This window comes from Rhopalosiphum padi, chromosome 3 (assembly GCF_020882245.1).
Source record: "Rhopalosiphum padi isolate XX-2018 chromosome 3, ASM2088224v1, whole genome shotgun sequence".
Lineage (NCBI taxonomy): Eukaryota > Metazoa > Arthropoda > Insecta > Hemiptera > Aphididae > Rhopalosiphum > Rhopalosiphum padi.
This window is the reverse complement of record NC_083599.1, coordinates 30,559,825-30,580,031: the sequence shown is the minus strand read 5'-3', so window position 1 is coordinate 30,580,031 and position 20,207 is coordinate 30,559,825. Positions and strand designations below refer to the sequence as shown.

The window sequence follows — 20,207 nt, the reverse complement described above, 5'->3', positions numbered from 1 at the left end:
CTAACGGACTGTATATATTATTATAGACTCAACCCCTCCGCAAGACGCGTCTTGTACAGCGATATATATCATATCAGTAATAGCGTATTATACATAATTTACTCATCGGTAATCTGCTGCACGTTACGAAGCAAAACGATCGATTTCGCGTGAAACTATGATAATATATTATATTATATTATCATTATAGGTCGAATTTTGAACGTCATCGTGTTTGAGACGGTATAATGCAGTTGGACCGAAACTCGGGTTCGGCGGTTTAGATGTTTATGAGATTGAACTAAGTTTAACGTCTTGTGCATTCTTAGGTTGGGTGGATAGTATATCACCGGTGTTATTACGGCGCGTAGTAGTAACAAACGTTGGATTTTGACAGGTCGACTTCAGCGGTGGGTCTTGACTTTCTATCAATGTTTCGATTTCAAAGTGTTAGATCGAAAATAATTCGATACATTTTAGATTAGTATGGTAAACACAATGACAATATCGGTTTCATTTTAATACTATTGCAATGCCCGTAGGGTGGAGTGGATGGATATTATCTAGTGCCCTGGCCCCTGGATTGATTGAATATAATGAGTGTCCGACACCGGCGACACCGTTCGGTTATTCTAGAAATGTTCCTGCGGTAACAACTGTATAACCACCACCTTTCCTAGTAAATACCTAGCGTGATTTTAGTTGTGAATTGCACCATGATGGTTCTTATTGTTTTTGATAAATCGTTTGTAAAAATTTCATCAATATGACGTATTTATTTATAAAATTCGCTAAATGTCGATATTTCGTTAAATCCATAATCTGGATTTTACTGAATTCCCATGCTAACCTATTATTTTTTGTAATTATTTTTACAAAGCAAGATTAAAAACTAAACTTTTATCTATTTTTACAATTAGAACTATTCTTACATAACAGAAAATGCATTTTTTTTCAATAGAGCTATTTTTAAATTTTTTTTTTTTATCTAACATTTATCATACCGTATTATTTACATTTAATAATTACTTAGTACACTTTTTAAGCATATTTAAAACTCCTAAATATTCTAATTTTTGTAATTATTTTAAGTATTTCAGCTTTAATGAAGAATCAATAATTTATTATGAATAATATATTTTTTTAAATTCTTCATTTCAAACGGCATTATAATATAAATTTCCTCAGATTGTTTAATATTTCAACATGAATATTCTTCGTTACCGATTTATACATGGATAACGAAAGAGCTATTTGTTTGCATAAATGAAAAAACTGTTTATTTATATTTCATTTCTTCAGTGAAAACTATAAATTCAGAGATCAATAACATTAAAATGCAATAAGTAGTATATATTAAATGCTAAACTAGTAATATAATTCTCGATAGATTGATTTTTATAAATAATAACGAATATTTACAAGTACCTAGGTATTACTCTTTTCGAATATGCTAATGGTGATTGAAATGCTTTGTGCGATTTGCATATATACGACACCGAAATGGATAAAAATGTAAACAAAAATATTCTACTTTATAAGAACGCTGCGAAATTGCTTGGGTATGGAATGATATTCTATAAATTAAACGTAAGATCAAAATCCTATATGGACTTACCATATCAAATAACAAAGAAAGGTAAATAATGCAAAATGCCTTATATTAATATAAACAGAACTATACAAAATCTCTCTGTCTAGCTGATATAGACTTTTTATCATAAAATGGATTCTACCGAACCCCAAATCATATTATTTTCTCGGTCACCCCGTCTAGGCCGTCTACGTATTAGAAGTTGAAGAAACTCGTTAAAATAACCAACGATTATAGTAAATAATAAATGTTTGATCAAAATATTTCACCCGTTTATAATCCATTTATTTAAATATGAGATTTTTAAAATAATTTTAAATTATAAGAACAATGTTCCTATAATAAAATAGAGATATGGATGTTGTATTTTTTCAATGTAACATGTATCGGTAATAAAATTACCGTTAATTGTACCAAATTATTTTCTGGTTAATTTTTTTTACTATTCAAAATATATTTTATAATCTAATTGCAATTGATAACAATTCATTTAGCGTATTACTGTTATTGTATTGTTATCAGCTATTACCAAACGATAGTTATTACATAATTTTAATATTTACTGGGTATTATCAAACATCACCATTAAGTATTATTCATGATTATATTTCAAATATTTTGATTATGGTTTTTAATTTTTCTGTTACAAACCAAGAAAATAGCATATTATTCAGACCAAATTGTACATATTTTACTATCTTATTGAAATTTTTAGTAAATTTAACTCAATTTATTTGAACTTAACTTCCATCCGTATATTGTTATTCAACTTTAATGTAGGTATTTATATGTTTATTATTTTACGTTCGTTAATCGGTATTTTATCTTCAGTTTTGAAATTAAATCAAAAAAATGCTTCAATAATAAATTAATAAATGTAATAAGTTGAAATTTCTTCGTTTTAGCTTATTAATATTTTATTTGTTTGTTTTTTAATGTACCTACTTTTGAACATATTAAACTTGTTAAAACCCATTTAAAACTACAATTAATTATTAAAACAAAACAAAACTGACTTTTAAATTATATAAATTGGTTCATTAATAATAGTAAGCTAAACAGTTTTGAATAACTAGTTAAGTTCATTAATAAAACATAGTTATTTAATAAATTAAACTTTTAAATGTATCAAATAACTCAATGTTGTATTAAAACGTAAACCATTTATGGACAGATTATAATTATTAAATTATTTACATTATTTTTATATATTATGTTAAAACACGTAAAGACTATATTTAATTACAGCCGATCAATTATTATAAAACACTTTTTTTTTAAACATACAAATCAATAAATAAAAAAAAATAATAATTAATTAATTAATTAAAAAGAAATGTTTTTCAATTTATTAAATGATTCAATATTTTTGTATCAAACTATATCATATTAAATGATGTTAAATCATAATAATACCGTCGTATCAAATTTATATCTATCTTTACGTATAATGTATATTAATATATTATTAATATGGAAAATTATATCAAATACTTTTAATACTGTCTTAAAATGTGTACTAAAATATTATGTAATAGCGAAGTACTAAAAGTACTATTTGTTTTTTACTTCCTTTTTATGATTACTGATTAGTAATTATGCATATTATATTATAATTATAACCATTGCATTGTTACCCATTGTATTTAAAATAATATTTTCATTTTATTTATTTAATACCAATAAAATAAAGATGTATTATCATTTATTAAGGTATAAAATTCTTTAAAAATCCCCTCAAACCCCGTATAGTCAATATAAAATTTAACATGCAGCATTAAATTACCTTTTTTTACGTGAATAATTAAAAAAAAACTATAGAGAAAGGTCGTTATTCCTAAAACGTAAATAACAAAACATTATTATTTTTATTTTAATTTACAGATATTTTTAGGTTGGTCTAACTAACAGTAATTTATTTTATTGTAACAGACTATACTTTTTAAAATTTAATTTTAATACTATACAGTGGTTTTATGGTGTCTTACTGTCTTCAGCATAGAGAGGAATATAAACCATTTATTACCTGACCATCAAATAATATCATTTACTACAAATAACTTATATTATAAAAACAATATTATTAACCATTTATTACAAAAAATGGCCATTTCAATGCAAAATGTATTTATGTATTTATTATTTACTATTTTATTTTTATTTAAACTGAGAAGATCTTATTTGAATTGATATTAAAAAACAACATAATATATTTTTGAGTTTTATCATATAAAATATGATCATATGATAATTTTAATACATATTTATATAGAAACCAAAAAATATTATATATATTTTTTTTTAATTAAAAGTTTATTAAAATTTTTATTTTGCTACGGTACAGCATTTATGAAATTATGTAATTGAATAAAATTGTTTAGTACTTGGTAGGTTTATTTAGAAAAATTTTAATTAATTTTTGTGTAGTTACTAATTTGACATAAAAATGCGTTAGATACGCACTCCACGTGTGTTTTCTTAAAGATATAATAGAATTGACAGTTTTTCATTTATTATTAGCTTTATTTCGTCAATATTTTTAGAATTTTTTAATGAAAACTAACGGTTGTTTTCTGTAGTTATCTAGTCACTGTAGTGCAAATTATTTGAATTAATGTGATCAATAATATTTACTGTATTCGTATCAAAATACATACTAAATTAAAAACATGTAAATATTTTGAAATATTATTGTTACTAAATAATAATATGACAGCAAAGAAAATGTACTTTTCTACAAACTTTAACATTATAATATTATTAAGTAAACTCGTGAAATGTAAACTGCAATAATGCATACAAATAACCAAGGTCAGCTGTAACATGGCCTGTTTTTAGGCCTATATACCTCAGAGCCAACATTTGTTATCAATTTGATTAAAATATACTACATTTAAACATGTAGGTGATTGTAATCTAAGAAATTTCACGGACAAATTAATTTCCTATTTAAGATTCATTTGATGAGGTGTCTTATCTGCAGCTATAATTGATCCTGACAATACCTTACTGATATTGGATAACTCCCTCTTCTTCCAGTTATGTATAATATATAAACTGTTTAAAGTAAATTTATCAATCACTGAGGCTTGTGACATTGTTATTATATTATTTGTAATTCTTGTGATCATTTCATTTTTAATTAAAACTAAATAACTATATTATTTAATAATTAATAATATGCGATTATTATATGCCACAGGTCGCCCGGAACCGAAAGTCAGGTGGTGGCGAGGAGAAACGTTGATGGACACAGGAAATGAAGGGATTTCCGGAAAATTCACGGCGTCATCAGCACCAGTGAAACAAAACGAAATGACTATCGAAGCGCTTGGCCGATACGACCAGGGAGCCGTGTACACTTGTCAAGCTTCCAATAGCAACTTGTCTGCCCCCGTTAGCGCCAGCGTCACAATCGAAATGTACCGTAAGTACATCCATCCATTGAACCTTAGATAATAATATATATATATATATATATATATATATATATATGATAAATACCAAATAATAGTATTATTTAGCACAGTACTAGTCTAGGCATTTTATTATAGCCTAGGTAATTTATTCCAATGGTAGATATATATTAGATAAAATCTATCTGATAGATAAACCGAATCTATAGTAGATCACTAAGGTCTGAGGTACCTATTTAATTATGTTTATTAATTATTTAACTTTATGATTTGCATTTAACGAATTGATTAACTAAAACAAATTTTTGATTTCGGATTGAAACTCAATTTATTGGAAATGTTTTTGATAACTTCCCTGTATTTCGAAAACAAAATACCACCCCCCAGAATCTATGTCTATATCTCATTTACTATGAAAAACGTTTGTACAAAAAAAAAATTGTTTTATTCGAAAAATTATTAGATGAATTGATTTTAAAATAATTTTTTTTTTCATAAACTTTGAACAAAACTCGATTATAAAAAAAAAAAAAATTATGCACAATGTTGATTTTTATTTCGTTAAATATTATTATTAACCTAGCTGAATTGAGTTAAAACCAATCATTAGTTTGCTCAGCCTTATTCATACCCGATTGAATTCGTATAATAATTTTGTTATTCTGTTATACTGATACACCCGTATCATGGTCCGGAAGTAAACAACGCCACTACACGTATCATGCACCAATACACAACTGAAATTATTTAAATTTGACTCTTACACAAACACACTCACGCATACATATACAACATGAATAGGTAGTCAGTATTTTTTTTTTTTTATTTATAAATCAACTGTTACCACACGCGTTATGTATTACAACAATTATCGCCTTTTTCCCCGATTGGGTAACACATTTATGAATACAATCCCACCGAACAGGGATCAGCATTCATTTTTGTATGCTCACCTCTGTAGTTGAGTGTATAACTGTATAAGTTTTTTGCTTCTTCTTTGTTGCCCCCATTTTTTATTGGATGTAGTCTATTCGATTTTGTGTAATTAAATTGCACACGTCAAAAAACGGTGCATTTATACATAAACTAACTGTTTATCAAAATTGCAACAGTCAAAATCTAAATACATTAAAAAGAAAAAAACAACACTTCCTTGGAAATAATTACCTTCTTTTTCCAAAAAACAAATTTTGGACTAAATATTCTTATTATTTCTGCTAGAGTTTACATAATATGTTTACATTTCATTAAGATTTTGTATTCATTAAATTAAATCGATTTAAATTGTGTTATTTATTAACAATTACTTAAATATTAGACGATAATAAATCATAAAAATACTACAGTTTTATTAAAATTCAATGAATTGTTTTTCAAATACCTATTTTAAATATAAGAAATACATACTTTAACGACTAAAATAACGTTATGAGGTACGTTATCAAAATTGCATTACATTACGTTAATGTTTAAGTAAATAACATATTTACGTGGAAATTTCTTAGGTAAACATGCTTTTGGAATTAAGTAAACTGAAATCAATACTCCATTACTAAACAAGCAGCAAACCAAATGCTTTTTTGATTTTTCTAAATTTCGTCATATCTTATTGTATGGTATATTGATATTAAATATTAAAAATTAACTACTTTTTCTTCTCTTTAAACTAACTTTTCAGTAGTATGTCCTTTAACAATCTAATTAAATATGTAGTAAAATTAATCCTTCATAATTTTTAATTTAAAATGAACGGGATTTACACTAACAGCAAGTGTTTGTAATTTATAATCTATATTCATTCGAATTCATAATGGTTAAAATGTAAAGTGTTTTGTTAATATTCCACACAAAAACACTACCGTGGGAAATTACTTTTAAGATTTTTATATTTGTATTATTTTTCTTTTACTATTTTATATTTTCAATATTATAATACATAAAAAGCAAAACATACAGACTATAACAATATAGAGAATTCAAACGTGAATTTAAAACTTTTTATTCAAACTATTATTTATTTATCAATAATTTGAATAAATAAATAAAAACAAAATGTCTAATATAAATATTTAATATCGCCATCGATACAATTTATAAATTTAACTCAAGCACTTTTCAATTTTACTGGGGTATGTTTTACCACACGTTTTCAACATAAATGTTTTATTAATACATATTATTTTCGCCTTGTTTATTATGTACATTGTACATATACAATTTACATTTCATATAAGGTAAAATGTATGTATATAATACATACTTCTACATCGGCACATACTATAGCTGTTTTATTTGATTTGGGTAGGTAGTTTAAATATACGAAGTATCTGCATTGTTTTAGTAAGCAAAGTCAAACACACAATACAGATCTGTTTCTTTTTAAAAGTTTAACATTTTGAATCCAGAAGAATAGTTAAGACGTATTATTTTTTAAATGTTTATAAGAATTCTGATGTAGAAATTATTTATTTTAGTTATTATTATTATTATTTTTTTTAATTTTATATTTTATAGAGAACATTAATAATGATATATAAATCATACTTAGAAAAAAAATTTATATGTAATAATTATATTACAGACTATAATACATACCACTTATTTAAACTAGAACGATACTAATGATGTCGATGTTTTAGATTCTGAGCGAAGCAATCAATTTTATACATTTTATAATAATGTGTATAACTCAATTTATTTATTTATTAATTTTCATTTTTTGAAGCTATGAAAATGTTTATTTTTCATAATTATCAGGAAACACAAAAAAGAACTAAGGAATAAACTAACATTCTTACGCAAAGCCAATATTTAGCAAAATCAATTTTGTATTTTTAGTGTAACTTAAAAAAAAATATTTAAAGGTATTTAAAATTTTCACCAAATTAATTTATAAGTTTTTTCTATACATGGTATAATTCAAAAAAAAAATTATAGAACTATTTATAGATATTTCAAATTTTCTTTTGTCATAAAGTTATAAAATGTATTAGAAAATGTCTTGGATATTTCTTTTATATCAATTGAAAAATATCAAACATGTAGTCATAATAATTGTTGATATGTTTTTAAAGCTAGAGTTTTGACAGTATTTTTTAATTCCGGCCAAAATTAGTAAATAACTTTATAGTTTTAATAAATCATAACATTTTTAATATAAATACCTACGTCTAGTCTTGTTGATTATTCGAATACTTGTATTTAAATACTTTTTTTGTATTTAAAATACTTAAAAATACTTTTTATTTGTACTTTTATTCTAGTATTAATTTTACTCAAAATTCCAATTACCGATATTTAAAAAATGTTGGACCCCGAAATTGTTTTCAGTTACGGCCTTGTGACGAATACTGTATGAGTAATTATCTAATATCATGTACCTATGTATGTTTTATATTTGAATTAAAAATATTATGCAGGATATCTCAAAAGTTATTATTATTGAAGTTTAAAAAAAATATTGAGCGTAATTTCACAAATGATATACATATACATATATTTATAATTTACCATTTTTTTTATCTCTATAGATGTATGGGCAATAATTCATATATACATTATTTAAATTTAATTAAAATATAGACACATCTGTGTCCACTTTTCAGTCGATAATGTCAGCTTATGAAACTTACATTTTTATACAGCTTAAAATATTTTTAGTTTATGAGGAAAACCTCATTATAATTTAAAACTCAATATAATACTTGTTCAACTGCGTGTTGGAAAAAATAAACTGAAAAATAAAAACACATTTGAAATGAATATAAACGACCATTGTTATTCATAGATTTTAGTTGTTCGGCTTAAAACAAAATACCATTATAAACATTAAATATTATACAGAAATAATATCGTCATTAATGTTTACCATTTTAAGATCTCGATTCACCCATTCTATAGAACAATAGAACATCAATGGTTTATGAACTCATTATGCACTGTACCACCTACTAAAATTATATTTCATTTGTTTTGTTTCGACTTTTCAGCTATCAAAAATTATAAATGAATGTCCATTATAACATTAAAATGTATTTTATGGTTTAATCGTCAATATAGTAATTTAAAACAATAAAAGAGATTTTCTTTACGCTAGATTTGTTATCTTATAATAATTATTTAGTACAGTTTTTGTGCGTTTTATATTTTACAAAAATCAAAATTGTATCTTAGAGTTTTAATATAACAATAATATAATCATTCATTTATATATTTATTAAACTTGAGAAATTTGGTTGTACTTTCAACATTAGATTTAAGTAAAAATTATACATCCAAATTTCGATGATAAACTTGTAATTAAAAAATAATCATCCACCGTTCACCATTGAGTTGGTATAAATTACTGTGAAACCCGTCACGTTACCGTCACGTCATTTTGGAATGACACTATTAGTTGAACGAAGTGAAATAACGAAAAACTGCTATTTATAAAATTAATTATTTTTTACCGTCTATAATAATTAATAACTCTTTAAAATAAAATTATACTAAAGAAAAAATAATTACTGGAATATTGTCTTAACTTTAAAAATATAGACAAGATTTGAGGAAAAATATCTTTACAACCAATCATTGTTATAAAAATATAAAAATAAAATACTTGTACTCTAGTTAAACTGAAATGTAATTTATTTATATAGTTGGTACTCGACTTTTCAATTTCCTCGAGGCCATACCATTATTTTATTTCTGATCTATATCGTAAATGCTAGAGACATTTCAGAAAAAGGTAATACATAATTGTTATTGCTTTTTTTTACATCACCTAGTAAAATTTTTAATGCAATCGTTTTACATTTAAATACTTTATAAATATTTGATCAGCATAATGTTTCCCTAAACTAAATCAAAATAAATTTTTTGTAATCCTTTAAATATTTTAATACCTGCTATAAATATGAATAGTAAAATTAATAGTTATAATATGTATCTGAATACAATTGAATTCGAACATTGAACATGTTACATCTATTCTACAAAGGAAAGTATTAGATATATTTCTAACGGACAACGGTTGTTAAATAATTTTATATTTATTTTAAGAAAATATTAACTTGCAGATGTATAATGTATAGAAAAATATAATAATTATCTATGTATAATTTTATCTCATCAACATGTTAACCATACTTTATGTTAAGGTAGTGCAAGCACATTTCGATTAATTTAATGAAGTTAAAAATTCATTTATTTATAATTATTGATCCACAACGATATTTATATTGGACTAATTGTAGGATATCGATATGACAGAACTATCTAACATTTTATTGATATGGATATTATGTATATATACTATACATTGCATGAATTATAAAGATGTACAAAGCAGATTTTTATTAAAACTTTTTTAAATTTTTTTATTTATATGATATATTAAACAATAAATTTATTTTATTTTATAAAATTAATCTGGCTTACTAAATTTCCATTAAGACTCATGGCAACCATCAATGAAAACTATCAGTTGAAAAAAAAAACTATAAAAAATCGGTATAAATTATGTATTTTAGAAAACATACAAAAAATGACGTCGTTTTTTTTTCAAAAATGTAAATATTACCTTGGATTTTGTTTCGATTATTTTAAAGAATTTCACATCTGTATGTAAATTTATTATTATTTAATATTAATATTATTATTATTATTATTAGAAGTAGTATTAGTAATATGTATTAGTATTTTTTATCCTACGAATAAGTATTTGTAATTTAAAAATGTTTTTCAATTTTAAAAAAATAAATCATGATTATTGATAGGCTTTACTTGGCACTAGGTTACTAGACGTCGTCGATGCGTACACTACCGATACCGAATCAGACGTCATTTAACGTAGCACACAATTCTACTTTTTCCATAAAACTGTCTATAAATTTTTTTTGATAGTTCATTCGTAAAATATCATTATATTAACATCATAATACCTCATTATAGCTTCTCAAAGCACGCTTGAAAATGTTCCTAACAATTGTTGCCGTGTCCATAATTTTTACCGGAATGCAGCAAGCCGGAGGATATCCCATATCGCTAGACGCTGTCACATACCGGGACGTGCAGAAGTTCACGGTAAGATCAACTTTTGATCTTGCCTCAAAAATATCAGAATATTTGCTGACGTCCACGATATCACATAATAAGAATCCGGAGTTTTCCACATTGCCGATGGTTGGTCAGGGTAATAGGCAGCATTTGCTTCGCGTTGACGAGTCTGTTACTCCACCACTACCGGAACAGAAGACCGAGACGACGACCACATCAGTTACAACCGACCAATCTACGAATACCACGTCGGTTATGATCGATCAATCGGTAACGACCACACCGGTCACAATCGACGACTCGAAGACTACCGTGAACGATACTGTGAGCAATGCGGCGCGAACAAAGAAGGTGCCGGGAAAACATGATGATTCGAGTGTGACTAAAGGACAAACCATCGATAAACGATGGTTTTTGATGATGTTGGCTACAAACGCAGATCGGAAAAGTCCGGAATTAGCGACCACGGTAAAAATGGAATGGCAGTCATTTTGGAAGAGAACGTCGTGTCACGTCAGTAAGTCACAGCCAGATATACGATATTCAAGTGAGCGGACAGGCTGTGACAAACAAGTGGACGATAAGACTGGTGATGGCACTGACTGGAGATCGTTAGCTCCAATCCCGCGCCGAGGAAAATTCGATGACATTTCGCCATCGCACTGCCGTGACTATCTTCACTAATAGCACGTGTGATTCAACTTTTTTCTGGTAGTAACAGTATTTTGTGTGTTTTTCCCCACGAATTTATTTTTAATGACTGTGGAAAGATAACATGTAGATGTTACTTACATATTAAATATTCGCCAAAAAAAAAAAATTAAAATTTCAATGTGGGCTACCTGGGAACGTCTCGTACATTGCTATTTTTCTGGCACTAGCATTACGATACTTTAGTATTGGTAATACCACAAAAAATATTTACCTAATTGAAGTATTTAAATGAATAAGATACTATAATGTATTATTTATATTAAATATAATTACGTTTATTTTAAACTTGATTGATATTATACATTCTATAGGTATATAAATTATATAAAGTATAACTAAAATGATGTACCTAAAACTTTTATTTTATGAAAAATTGGTATTTTAAGCGAATAACTAGTAAAAATAAATAATTTAACTTTAAGACCCCGAAAAAAAAATAGTTTAATAGATTAAAAACAAAAGAAAAGAAAAATAGTTAGAAATTTGAAATTTTAATAAATAGTAAAAGAAGGGTTAACATTTTTATTTTACGATTGTTTTGTTTTTTTGTCTATAAAATACTTAACATTTGTTAAACATAAATAATATTTAGTTCAAATTTCAAGTATCTATAGTTATTATTTAAATTTTTAACAAAATGTTATCAATAAATATACTTTAATGATGTTTTTATTTCAATTATTAAAAATAAATACTGGAAATTAAGATATATTGAAAATTAAAGAATTTTTTCACTCAAAAAAATGGCATTAGAAATTTATATAAAAACAACAATACACGTCAGACCAATACATTTGACATGCTTTTCAAATCTCTAAGATGGTGCGAATTTATGTAAAATAATGAATAATTTCATGTATTATTAAAATATATTCAAACCTACATAGCTATGATACAAAACTATAAGGACCGAAAATTTATTGAACATTTTTCAGTGGCGTTTTAAACAGGAATAATAAAAAAGGTACCTCACGAATGCATAGGTCATATTATATCCATTTTTAATGTAAATATTGATAACTTTTTTAACTTTATGAACAATACAAGAACAAATACTTAGTTTTCAACCAATGGCTTAAACTATAAAAATGCTAAATATACACGATGAAGTTTATCATGTATTATATGCATACTTTAAAGTAGGAGTCGACAATAGGCGGACAGACGGCCAAATCCAGCATTTTGAGAAGAAATAACTGTACCACCAAAAATTTTTTTTTTTATGCCAGTTTTTCGCACATAATAGATATTTGATCTATTTTTATGATGTATTTGGAGATAACGTTGGCGTTCGTCGTTTATCACAGTCTACAATAATAGTCACAATAACACGATATTTAAGTTTTTCTGGCCCTCGAAATTGTTTTTTTCAAATTATCTGAACCCATAGAATTTAATTATTGACCCCTGCTTTTTAAAGCATTGTATAATAGAATAATTATAATAAAATAAAGAAAAAAAGAAATGATTTAAAATATGTTAGACATAATATTATAACGAATATGATTATTATTATCTTTTTTTTTTACCACTATTGTAGACAAACATGTCATTGTATTCTAATATAGAGTTGTTATTAAAAAATGAAAAATTGGGGCTGATTGGAATTATTTTCAAATATTACAAAAACAATTAATTAAAATTCCATAGGAACTTTAAATATTATGATATTAATTAAACTATTATTTTTTTTATAAATTATACAATTTCAAAATATTTAGAATAATTAATAATAGAGTAATAACTAATAAGTATTTGAATTTTAAAATTTTTTAAATGTTGGTAAAAACTAAAAATGTTTAGGCCTAGCCAAAAATCTTTAAAAAAAAGTTAAGCAATTTACTCTATTTGGATGTACAGTATTTATGTTATAAAAATAGATTAAGTACTAGCAATAAAAATAAATAATATAATATTAAAATGTCGGCTGACAGATCGTCTCCACTCATAATCGTTTTTCGTATTTATTGATTTGTCATTTAACTTAAATTTAACACACCATTACAGTGACCCAATCATTGACAAAGCCTACTCGACACCTTCTCTACACTATAGACACTTCGCCGGTTTTTTTGTAAATGGCGTTCACAAATAATGGATTTGATCAAAAAATCACCTAAATGTTGGTTGAATAAACAATACTATTATTTTAAAAATAGTATAATATATATCAAATTCATATTATTAAAAATGTATAAGTACTTAATTTTATCATGCAATATACATATATATTATATAGTATATTCGTTTCGCCATATTATTTATGCATCTACTTATATTGAAAGTTAATGTAAAGTTTTGACTTTGTTAGGTTTATTTAAAGTTTTTTCCATATTACATACTGTACGTTTTGGTAAAGTATAACCACAAGGAATGTACTAAGTATACACAAGTTTATAAATATTAAATGATTTTTTAATTTAGTCTTTTATTTCTAATTAAAACTCAAAGGTGTAGGTTTCGGAGTTTTTCTTCTTTTTTACGATACAAAAGAACAGCAAACTATATATTTAAACGGTTTATTAGCCAAGGAATAATTCAATAGACCTTTTTACTGGAATAATAATGGTTTTAAATGGGATAAAGGTATATAGATATTTCAAAATTCATCGAGGAAAACAAATTATAGATACGAGCGAGAAAAGGTCGGTAACACTTGGTCGAAAATTCGGTCATCTTGCCGTTGTGGTTGACGATATATAAACGCCAGTGAACCATACATTTTGAGTGTTTCAAAAGCATAAATCGCAAATACTACGATAATATGTTTGATATATGATGAATCAAAATTGTCTTCGGGTCAGCTTGTCAGGTGGTATTGTTGTTCACGATCGTGTTTATGGCGTACGAAGTGCGTAAAAACATAAAAATATACGTCCTTTCCCTAAAACTTACTTACTCGATGGACACGGGAGATGGGGCGTAATGGTAAGAGAATAAAAAAATCTCCGTTGATAGGTGGGCGAGTAGGTACTGCAGTTACGTGTAGAATGGGAACACATCGGAATGAAAACTCGCTTGACCGTGACTTTTCCACCATATCTCTCTACCGTCGACTACTATGGCCGGTTACGCGATCAAATCTACGGAATGGTTAGCGCTTTCACGGTACAAAAAGTACGGACAAAAAGAAAGAGGGAAAAAAATGAAAAAGGGCGAAGAAAATGATAATAATAAAAGTTGGTAGGACCACGAGCAATGGGTTGGCGGTACGGGAAGAGGAATCGGAGAGAAGAGAGAAATGTCTTATATATATACTCGTACGGCAGTCGAACCTGGCTCGGAGAAAGCCATTGGCCTGACCACCGGCTTGCTTCCGGATCGGCGTGCCATCATTTTTCCAATCCATTACCCGAATAGGGTGACCTGCTGAAACATTACTGTATAATAATATGTATATACGCGCTTCAAGTCGCTCGTTACGTCCCTCGCACGTCAGTGGTTCATCATCATTTTAATATCGCATGCTATAGGCTATGTACAAAAAATATATATGCACATACATACAATATACATACTGAACGGTGTATAATTTATATTTTGGGGATTGTATTATGATAACTGTGCACGTGGTCAGCCACCATTACCAGATATGAGGTTATCGAAAAAAGTGTTGGAATGACCGATTTTTCAACTGTCGTTCCCCCGCCGTGCGTAGAAGAAGACATCACATGACTGCCACAATAGTGGAACAACTATTTACTTTTATACATACGTAATGAGCGCCACCAACACTATAAGTGTAGAACAATTTGTCGTATCCTTGACGTGTGTCACCGATGGGTACTCCCGAAAAGTGCTTGGTACCTATGTCCTAAATATATGTTTTTACACCTTGACCATTTATTTACGTTTTTCTTACTTTATTTCACTTATTTATATGTGTTTTTTGCCCATTATGACTTATGAGGGGTTATAATATTATATAGTAATTATTACTGTTATTATTATTATTATTATATAATATATATAAGTGGTATATCAAATTTGTTCTTATTATCTTTCTTAGTTAATAAGTTTTCCAAAATAATGATAACAAACCATGAATATTATACCACCTTTTTACTCGATTGTTTTTAAAATAATTGTATTGGTTATAGTAATTATTGTTTTACGTTTTGGCGCGAAAACTTAGTTTTTACACGCGTAACGTACGAATTGTTCAATGTAATAGACCGTTCAACATTGATTTCAATGATGTTTTAAATTTAAACAACCGTTAGTTTTAATAATTTCTTCGTAACTCATTCCGATTCTTTATCACGTTGAAAAAAAAATACGTCGTCACTTTGTTACGTGGTTGGTGATCAATCAAAATCGTGGTATGGACCAATTATTTGGGTAAACATATCCATTTAATTTTAAACGTACGATAAAACAGGAAAAGTAGTAATTAAAGGACGTAGCATTATAGCTAGGTATTGCTAAATGATGAAATATTATTTTCCAATCCATTATCTTGACCATCACTATCAATTCAAACAGAGTGAGTTAGATGTAGGTATACATAATATTCTCATTACTCATTATATATTATAATACTAGCAACCCCTGCACGTCATTATCCGGAACCAATTAAATACCCGTATATTCACCCCTTCTAAACACCGTTAAATGTAAATTTCACAGATTTTTAACATAGTTCTTTGATTTGTTTTACCAAATACAATAAAGGTCTAAAATTGTATCCAATCATAATAACTTTGCTGTAAACATTAGCAACAATAAATAAATAAAAAAATAATTATTTTTCATAAACCAACAAATCCCTGTGCGAGTTCTTTTTTAAAATGTAAAATTTAAAAAATTGGTTTTAGGTGGGTGTATTGAATTTATTATGTACCAAATTTCAGAATCATGAGTGCAGTAAACTTAGCGGTGGTCACTTACTCAATCATACACACACACACATAAACATTGCCTTTTATTTATAAATAAATATAATATTAATCATTCTATGTGTATATATTTCTATACTGACTCAGTAAAAATATTAATATATGTTATGTTATTAAAAAAAATTGATTTTATTTTACGTCAAATAAGTGAATAACCAATAAACATGAGTTTCAACAGTTTTTGGATCAAAATTGAGTTGGAAAAAAACTTTTCATCATTGACGGCAAACAAGCTTTCAATGCCACGTATCAGTGATTACTACTTTTTTCCCCTGTTTTTTTTAAGCTCCAATTTAAAAGCCCCTTTGTCTGATCCGTTAACTTTAATTAACTCGAGATCGGTCTCTCCTGGAATTCCTTAAAAGGTTTTAATAGAAAAGAAAAATACACCATTTTTGAAGAAAATTACTTTTCACATTATTGACGTTGTCAAAAATCAGATTTAAACCAGGTATAGGCAGTATAATAAAAAGTTCTGTATAAAAAATAATTAATACCGGATAATTCTAACATTACATACAGCTTTCGTGTCAGATACTTCTTGAATGTTTCTTGTTTTATAAAATGTTAATGGCTATATATATTTTTTTATTTGTTGGCATTATTATTCGTGCATATAATGTATTTGAGTATTATTAATTTAATTGTGTTATTTTATATAATTTTACAGCTACTAAGTTTGAAACGTGTAATTATTATTATATTGTGTTTTAAATAAAGTTTTATTACCTACAATCAAATTATTATAATAATTCAATGTTTACTGTTTATTATGATAAATATAGGAATATGATTTGTATAATTAAATATAAAATTATTGATTATGGTTGATTATTCTAAATTTATAGTGATATTAATTATTTTTAATATCATCTTTAAATTTCTATATATAATATCTATTTATGTACATACATTAATAAATTACAGTAAAAATATGAGCAAAAAACTTTATTGTCCAACTGTTAAAATAAATCACATGATCGCCAAAAACTTTTGACATATTACACTGACAGTCAAGTTCTAAAAAAAAAAAAAAAATCTATCTGGTACGTGAATTCATACATTGAGCATTAGGTGCGCTCGGGTATCATTATTATTATTTTTTATCTGGATGTGTCAATAAATGCATTTAAAATAAATATTGATGATGAAATATTATTCTATAACTGTTGTTTCAAATCCATTAGCATTATTCTTTTTCTTAGTTTTTATCACCTTTCCAATGTTTCCTCAATCAAATTGTTTTTAAAACTAACACGTAGTTAACTTAATTTAATTTTATATTCTTTAAATTATATTTTAAATTAATAAAAACAATTAGTTTTATATTCTTGATTTGCATAAATGCGTTATGGTCTTCGTAAGTTTCTAAAGTCAATTACATTTTTCATTAGAATAATAAAAATACATTGTAAAATAAAAGTGTTTTATTAAGTTTTCTCAAAAATCTCTATAGGACATTACATTTGCAACTTTAATATGAGTATTTTATTACAGCATTATAATGTACAGAAATTGTATATATTATAATAGCGTATTATTTGGAGTATAAATATTAGTTTACTTATGAGATGTTTATCACAAAAACTCATTTATATAATAATTGTTGAACCACGCGTATTCTATAAAAAATAATATTTAATCCAATAAATGATCTAAAAATTTATACATTTTAGATTTTTTTTTTTTTTGTAAATCACTGTCTGAACCATAGAGTAATATTACTCTATAGTCTGAACCGTAATAATGAATTTATCATCTTTGTGGTAGGTTAAGATTTTTGTTATACAACAATTCCATAAAATAATATCAATAGGTTACTTATTAAAGAGCGATTTTTCAATAATTATATTATGTACATTATACATGCAGCATCAGGTATTTGCTATTCAAGTAATGATGTTTTAAAAATATAAATGTATTACATTTTTATTTTATTTTTTTTATTCTTGATATTTTACATTAGTACATTATACAATACAATTTTAGAAATATACTAATGTATAGGTAAACTTAAACTTAAATGTAAATAAAAAGATAGTACGTATAATAATGTTTAATATTTAAACAATAATGTATATTTAATAATTTATCATTAAAATATTAATGGAGTGTAATATATTTAATATATTTTTTTTCTATAGTCAACTCGTGTAAACAAAAAATAACATACACATTTTATGAATATCTAAAATTAAGTAAATATAATTATTTAATCCAATCCAATAAAAATTAGCGAGTTATTATGCAAGAGGTTAAGTTAATTTAAGTTTGTTAGCTTATATTATTAGTTGACATTTTTATTAACTTAACTATAACTTAACTTATATATTTTTTAATATTCATAATTAGGTTATTTTGGAATTTTAATAATTGTTTACCATGTATAGTTTCATAGAATAATGGAAATATTTTCATAAAAGTAGATATTATGATAATGAATTTCATGTTGATATTTTAAGATAAAATCAAATTTATCATATTAAAAGGTAAAAATAAATTATGTAGGTTAAACATTTTTCACTCATTTATATTAATAACCATGAGTCTAAAAATAATGAAATATTCATATCTAGTTAATACTTACCAATACAGTTATCGATTGTGTCCAATTCAATTCATATTTACAATTTAAATACCATATATAAAGATTTTAGGTATGTGCTTTCCATTTTATATTTAATATACAGCTGCAATATTTATTATAACTACAGTTTAGAACATATAGTATTTTTTATTATTTCCTATTTCCTTTAAACAAATAATATAGTAAGTTCAATAATGTCTTATAATAATCAAGATTATTACTAATTACAACAAGTAATGAATTTTTTTTTTATTAACAACTTAATAAATTAGGTAACATATTATGGTAATTATAAACCTAATTTTAAAATTAATTGACGTATTCAAAATATATAGTCTACTACTTTTTTTTATTTTTCATATATTTTTTTTTTTTAATAAGATATTCAACCTGTAAATAATATGATTTTCAATAAGTTTTTTAACGCTCGTTTGTAATTATTTTAATCATACATGTATGAGTAGATATAAGAAATATCTTGAGAGTCATTTAAATATACTAAAAAAATAATATAAATTTAACACTTACTCAGACTTGCTAAATTTAAATATTATTTAAATTAGTTTAAAAATATAATGTTTTACATACATTTTAACTTTTATTATGTATAATATTATAGACTTTAAGTATTTTTTATTATTTCTGTTTACATTCTAGTGAGTTCTTAAAAGGTAGGCATAATATTTATTAATAGAAAAATACTTAAATATGTTGTATGAAAAAGGTATTAAATTATAAATTGTATGTATAATATGTCTTAGATTTTGATTTAAAATAAAATATGTACAACTGGAATAAATTATAGTATGATTTTTAGTATAGTTTATTATTATAATAATATACTTCTTAATAACAGTAGGTATTTTAGATTGATAAAATAAATAAAAATGTTAACCACTACTTTTTTTTCAAAAATTTAAATTGTATGTTTAAAATTTTAAACTTTTATTTGTATTTTAAATATGAGTTAAAATGAC

General features: G+C 25.4%; 1 protein-coding gene across 1 annotated transcript in view; it reads left to right on the top strand.

The window, feature by feature from the left end:
- The window catches only part of LOC132924642 (uncharacterized), a 505,044-nt gene that overhangs the window by 458,385 nt on the left and 26,452 nt on the right, over nucleotides 1-20,207 (top strand). The window contains exon 5 of the mRNA XM_060989064.1: nucleotides 4,776-5,000. Coding sequence (XP_060845047.1) covers nucleotides 4,776-5,000 — 225 coding nt within the window. The remainder of the gene's footprint in view (nucleotides 1-4,775; nucleotides 5,001-20,207) is intronic.